Raw genomic sequence first — 7,059 nt, forward strand, 5'->3', positions numbered from 1 at the left:
TTTGTTCTCCCCACAGACTCCTCCCAGAGGGGTGCCCTCTGGGAGGAGTTCGTCCAGTGCCGGCAGGCTGCCAATTGTTTAACGTCACTAGTTATTGATTCATGGTAGTTCTTGAACACACGTATCAATAACTAGTGACGTTAAACAATTGGCAGTTCCCCTCCAGGAGAAGTCCATTGGGAGCACAAACAATCGTGACTGCCACCATGACGGTGCATGTATATTTAAAATTGCAGGTAAAATTTTACCTAAGAAAACTATTTTGCCATTTAGACAACATGTACCATAACAATGAATGGGTGTAAACACAATGATTCATCGGTGTCAAATTTCGCAGAAAGGCGAGACATGGGAAAATAAAGTTTGAAGCTTTTTCTTCAAAATTAACGCATTTCTTTCGTTTTTTTTCAGTTTTAAGTACTTTTTATGTTTAATTACATTAACATTAAAAATTGAAAAGTATCAAAAGAGTTAATAAATAAGAAATCCAGCAAAGAGTTGCTTAACTTTCCCCGCAACATTTGGTGGCTTCACTCCTTCGACTTTTTTCAAAATACAAATGGAGTCCGAACATTACAATAATGTTTGTTTTTAGTAAGAAATATTTCTATAGCAATAAAACCAACATATTTATTCCGTAATAAACCAAAAAAATACACGTAATTAATAAGCGGAATTAAGAAAATATGAGATTGAAGGCAAATTTAATTTGATCCTGATTCTTGCTTCAGTTACATCAGGATGTTATAAGGTCATAATAGAACTTTATAGAACTGGAGATATATTATTAAGATTAACTGAAACTTTCCATTTAGACAAGATGCAATAAATAATAATTTTTTCAATAATAACAACTTAAATTATTCTTTTATATAATATAGGTTCCCCAATTTCCCCCTTCGGGAATATAAAATTCCCCATTAATACGTCTTCCCCATTTTTTACTTTCCCGGCTGTTATACAGAAGGAAAGTATGGTGATCGATCAAAAAATGACCCCCGCAGATTTTTACATTTTTGGACCTAGGACACCTTTAAATGTCGAAAAATGCAAAAATAAATAAATAAAATTAAAATAAAAAATCGGGACTGGTTTTTTATATATATATGAATTTTAGTGTTTTTTGTTCACCATATTTGAAGCTTAATAACTCCCATGCTTTATGTCGAAAATTTCTGAAATTTCGCAGGGAGATTTGTTTATTAGGGGGATCGATGCTATTAATTTTTTATAGTTAAAGGTCGATGGGTCAGGAGTATCTCCAGTAGGGTCGGACATAATGACGATTTTACTCGTTATTAGCATTTACAAATTTTTTTTTTTTTATAAAACCCGTCCCTACTTTGAAAATTGAGCTTTTTGCCATTTTATAATAATTAAAAATATAAAAAACTTTTTAATAAAATATCGTAACAGATGACGCCATACAAGCAGTGTTAAATGTTGCCTGGAAAGTTAAGCAACATCTTTGTTGAATTATTTTTCTTGTCTTTCGGGATTAAGGGACACGAAATTATGTTTCCATTTCCAAAAGCCGCCTTGCTACCTCACCAATCTCATATCAATTCATCAATTAGTTCTCTCCTATGCTTTTTTTCCGTCTTTTTTAGCGGAGAGGTTTTTTGCGACATCCGTAAATGACATTAATAATTATCCGAATAGAACGGAAAAAAATTCCCACCTAGCGTCATCAATTAAACCCTCTTCGGAGCAGATAATTGTAAGCTATTCTAGCTTTAAATTCACGCGATTGTCTCCGTATCTGCCACCATTACCCCCATACGGCAGCCTACCGCTCTGGGACCCGGGATCGAATCTGGATGGGTCGAACAAAAATCCCCAGGAATTTTTCGGAGGGTGGTTCATCCGGATATGTCGGGCCCCGTCTTTCACCACCCGGCCGCCCCATTGTGCCTGGGCAAGCCCATTGTGCTTGGCCGAACACGTAATGGGCTTGCTAAAAGAGGCCCTCTTAGTGCCCACAGGGCGGAAAGAGTTTAAAAAAAAAAAAACAAATCCATACGGCTCCATCCTCTGCGTAATCTTGACAGAAACGTAAGGGCGGCCAATGCGTGGGGTTTTTGCTAGCGATAGCGCAATCTGGTCAACAATATGACATTTTTGACTATACTAATAACAATTAAAAATAGTCAACTAATATTTTCAAACCTTTTTTTTTTTCAATATTTTGTGTGACGTCCTATTTCGGGTAGCTGGCAACACTTAAACTAATTTTCAAACGAAGAAAATGGCGTGTTCTAGAGATAGTGACCGTATCGGGATTTGTTTCGACGGATGGGTGCTTAATAAAACTTATGCCAGTTTAATGGTAGAAATGTTAAAACATATACTTTATGCCAGAGGACAGATTCCCTGCCTCTTCGATCAAGCGAAAAGATTATTCGTTTCTAGTTCCGAGGTACGAAGATTTGTTTGTTTCCTGTACTAAATATCTACTGTATTTACACAATAAGCATTGTCATTCGACGTTGATGAAAACTGTATACAGCACTCTTCATATTAATATCTTGTCAAGTATAAGGCAGATTTAATTTTTAAACATGTATACCTTGCATTTGTTATGCATACATTTCATATATACAGTGTGGGTGAAGACATTTGTCATATTTTTATTAATTCGAAGGCAAAATACAGACAGATTAGCATTAAAAGTACTCAGACAGCAAGGCCAAATAAAAGGAATTTATTCATATTTTTAAATCTAGTAAATGTAGGCATATATAAAGTTTCAATTTGGGGCACATAATGCAATTTGGTAGAATTTTACTTGTGCACCATTATGCTGGTGATCACAACTGTTTGTTCTCCCCACAGACTCCTCCCAGAGGGGTGCCCTCTGGGAGGAGTTCGTCCAGTGCCGGCAGGCTGCCAATTGTTTAACGTCACTAGTTATTGATTCATGGTAGTTCTTGAACACACGTATCAATAACTAGTGACGTTAAACAATTGGCAGTTCCCCTCCAGGAGAAGTCCATTGGGAGCACAAACAATCGTGACTGCCACCATGACGGTGCATGTATATTTAAAATTGCAGGTAAAATTTTACCTAAGAAAACTATTTTGCCATTTAGACAACATGTACCATAACAATGAATGTGCTCTAAGCAACAGAGTGGTTACATTTGCTTAAACAATGTTGTCACCTAGCCAACAAATACAATAATAATCATCAAAATTTACCACCCTTTGTCAGAATTAATCTAAGTGGTTATGATTTAACTAACTGCATGATAGGTCAAAAAGTACAGACATTTTATTTTTTCTAAGTATGGTACAGATACAGATAGTCCGTACTACATATGGATGTACGGTAACCTTATATTAATATATTTGACACTCCATGTCCTTGCATTTCTATAAAGTTGCCATAAGTTCAAAACCAGAAGTGGAGATATTATAAATGAGGTAACATTGTGGTAAAAATTGATAAATTGGGTATTAATTAAGCATTGGGTAGGTGACTTAATTAAATGTTGAAGATGCTAGCTATAACTTGTAGTTGAGCTAGGTACTCCCAGCCATACATTTAACTTAGTGGAATACAATGCAATTGAATTACAAAAATTTTAAGATACCAAATATTAAAACAATTATTATAGTTTTTGATTTAAAGAACAACAATTTTTTTAAGCTGAAGTCATTTAAGCTGGAATAAATGTGGTTAAGATAGTACTGTATTTAGGTCCAGTGGGTAAGGTGTTGAAAAGATTCTAAGAATTATCAATTATTGAACATTTAATATTTGCTGAACCAGTTGTATTTATTAGACTTACACCCAACTGTCCCCATTCATACCCATTGTGGACATGGATATGATTAAAAATAAAGGTCCTCTTATTGCCCACACGATGGAAAGAAAAAAAAAAATGACTAGACTACAGCCAGATGTAATCATAGACATGCACTACAGATTACTAAAGGTTGCATGTAAGGACAGGTAGTATATGTGTGCACAACATCAATAGAAACTTGTCTGCAATTCTTATTTGACTTTTTTAAATATAAATACTGTAGGAATATTTTTAGTTAGAAATGGGGGACATTTCAGGAAGAATTTTCCAGTCGGGACAAACTGAAAAAGTGGGACCTATGACAACTTTATTCTTATATATTTTCATTTTGAATTCATTTAGCATGTCTACAAATATACAAAATATATTTATATAAAAGAAAATGGTTCCTTACATTCCTTCTGTCTTAAGCATTCAAAAATTTATCCTACTTTTTTAAAGGTTCCTTTCAACTGTCTGTTAGATATCTTATAATCTGAACATCAGTGTCGATTGTTATAAACTGCATATTGTATGTTGGGCTGTGACGAGAAGGAAAATTTCTTAGTGTCAGATTTTCAATGGATATAAAAAATAAGATGTATTTGTTTCTAGTTCTAATTTTGTACTATGGTATAAAATAAATATTGAGGTTGTCCCCTCTGTCCCTTATGGATTGACACCCATAAATTTGAACATAATATATTTAATAGTTTAATTTTATAGTATATTACATATCATTGACTGTGGTACTAAATACATCAGCAAATAACCTCAAGTGAGCAATGTGCTTTATGCCACATACATATTAATAAAGTAATTCAAGAAGAATTTGTAGATGCGATTAATGTGTGAGTGATGATAGAATTAAGAGTAAGTAATAAAATTTGTAAAAAAAAAAAAAAAACAATAAAATTATTTATGATAAAAGTATGAAAATATTTTAAAATGTAAAAACAAAACAGCTGGAAGATCAGATTCATGTCTCAACTCTCAAGGGATAGCCATATATATCCCTTATCTCTCATCTGACACCACCTTTCCAGCTCAAGTTGACTCATGTCACTCTTTTATACAGTGGTAAATCAGTAATCAGTTAACAAACATAATCCGTTCCAAGACTTTGTTTGTTAACCGATTATTGATTTACCATAGGTTTTTATGAGAATTTGATTAATTCATTTGGAAACTACAAAAAATAAAAAACATATACTTTCTTACTATGTTTGTTTATATGTAATAATAAAAATACATATATACACAGTCTTGCATTTTTATTAGTCATGTTTTTTTCCATTTGTGGGGTTAAAGAATCTGTCTAATGTCAATTGCATTTTTCTCTTCAGGATTTTTCAGAAGTAATAGTATTGTAATTGTAGAGATCCCCAAGCCTATTAACCTCAACCTGGTTTGGATGCCATTTTAAGACTGTCGTTCTGACATCCTCCCACTTCTTCAAAAAATCTTTAATAGCAAATATTGGCATTAATCCTCTTTTTCAGAAAAAACATATCTTGCCAAGTTTCTTGGTGTTCTTCATTTAAGAGTTCTTGGCATTCTGTCATCAGATCCATTTCAGCTTCCATTATGTGCTCTCCTATGTTCTTTATTTTTCAGATGTGATTTCTGTTATTCCTTTAGCTGCTTGAATGTTCTTGATTATACTGTATCTTTTTTAATTAAATGAGATTGAACTGCGGCCTGCTGTAGACCTGTTCAAGCTGTACTGCCCAGCAACATTAGACATCTGCCCACTCTACCTTTGTTATTATATTCTCACCTTTCAAAAATAAAAACCGATGCAAAACTTAATGAGTGCCTGCACAACAGTCTCACAAATACTATAAAAAAATTCTTTCTGTCAGAAAAATAAAAGACTGAAATTACAAGGGAGAGTTTCAAAATTTGGAGGAATACTATCCAATCAGTATATATCAGGGTGAGCGTTGATGTCAATGTCTCCTACGCTCTGTAAAGTTTTGAATTGTTCCTGAAGACAAGGGAAGATCAATCGGTATTCGTTATTTTACGTCACTTCATCTTGTGTTTGTTCTGTGAGATGTTTGTTATCCGAATGTGTGTTTGTTGTCCAAACATAAAAATCTTTCACGAAAGTGTTCATTATCCAATTTGTTCGTAGTCCAAACTGTTCATTAATTAACTGATCATCCACTGTACATATTTAAAAAGTTATATAATAATTTATTGCAAGTAACTAGTATATAAGATATTTCAAATTATGTTTTTCTCTTACAGCTTGTTCCAAAGACACTTTTACAAAGAAAACAGAAATCAATCCATTCTAGTTTGTCTTTGTTTGATTCCCTGTTTCAAAACTTGACAACGAGTATTACAGATCTAGAAGTGAACCAAGTTGTGTTTTCGCTGGGTCCTACCCTTGTCAGTCCCAAAGAAGTGTATGTGGTAGACCTGCCACCATCGCTGAAGTGTGGAGAATGCAAAGGAAAATCACTAAATCAGTTGGTTTGTGTCAGATACTTTTTCAGAAACTTGATGTCTTCGGGCATCTTGAATCGACCCGATTCTCCTTCGTTGACCAACATGACTGTAATGATCGAGATACCGAGAAATAGTAATTTGAAAAATTTCATGAAAATGAGGAATTATAAAATACCTAACAGAGGAAAAAAACTAACGATATGTGTGCATCATAAGAACTGCGACCATCTACCATTTGTTCCATTCTGCGATAGTGACAGTTGTGATTCAGACACATCAAATCATTTCATGAGTCTGGCAAGAGACATGGAAAGGGTAACTATTAATTCCAATCCAAATGAACAGTTGGATCAGTACTGTTGGATTCAAATACTCCCCACAATAAAGGGTTTCAAAGACTTAGTTACAACACAAAATTCTATGGATAATTGGATTTGAACTATTGAAGATTTTATTCTAGAATTAAAATATATTTTTCTTTATGTAAATTACTATAAAAATTAATGTAATTTTGATGGGAATAGTAAAAAGAAAAAATACATATATAGTCTCAAACTTTTTAACAAATAGATTTCTTTATAAGATTATTCCTTAGAAACTTATAAAGTGCAACACATTAGCACATAGAAATTTATGAAGAAATCAGTTTAAAATTCAGCAATTGTATAAATATCACTCACAAAACAGAAAATTCAGCTTGTAGATCAAAATAGTGAAATGAAAACAAACTTCAATAACATATTATCACCAGCTTGGAGAAAGTTTTGCAACACATCTGCAGATATTAATTCTCAAAAATGGCTAATTT

General features: G+C 33.3%; 1 protein-coding gene across 1 annotated transcript; it reads left to right on the forward strand.

The window, feature by feature from the left end:
* The first annotated feature begins 2,222 nt into the window (after window positions 1-2,222).
* Window positions 2,223-6,795, forward strand: LOC111640881 (MAD2L1-binding protein-like). Its single transcript, XM_023386961.1, has 2 exons — window positions 2,223-2,419; window positions 6,048-6,795. The coding sequence occupies exons 1-2, from the start codon at window positions 2,249-2,251 to the stop codon at window positions 6,687-6,689; spliced, it is 813 nt and encodes a 270-aa protein (XP_023242729.1). The 5' UTR covers window positions 2,223-2,248; the 3' UTR covers window positions 6,690-6,795.
* Window positions 6,796-7,059: the final 264 nt, after the last annotated feature.

Source organism: Centruroides sculpturatus, unplaced genomic scaffold (genome assembly GCF_000671375.1).
Source record: "Centruroides sculpturatus isolate CEXI.00-Female unplaced genomic scaffold, Cexi_2.0 scaffold1508, whole genome shotgun sequence".
In the NCBI taxonomy this organism is placed as follows: Eukaryota; Metazoa; Arthropoda; class Arachnida; order Scorpiones; family Buthidae; genus Centruroides; species Centruroides sculpturatus.

Excerpts from the sequence above, each read along its gene's own strand:
- LOC111640881 (XM_023386961.1), top strand. The coding sequence starts at position 2,249 with ATGGCGTGTTCTAGAGATAGTGACCGTATCGGGATTTGTTTCGACGGA. Across the intron at positions 2,420-6,047 it reads TATTCGTTTCTAGTTCCGAG|CTTGTTCCAAAGACACTTTT; the intron begins GTACGAAGATTT and ends TTTCTCTTACAG.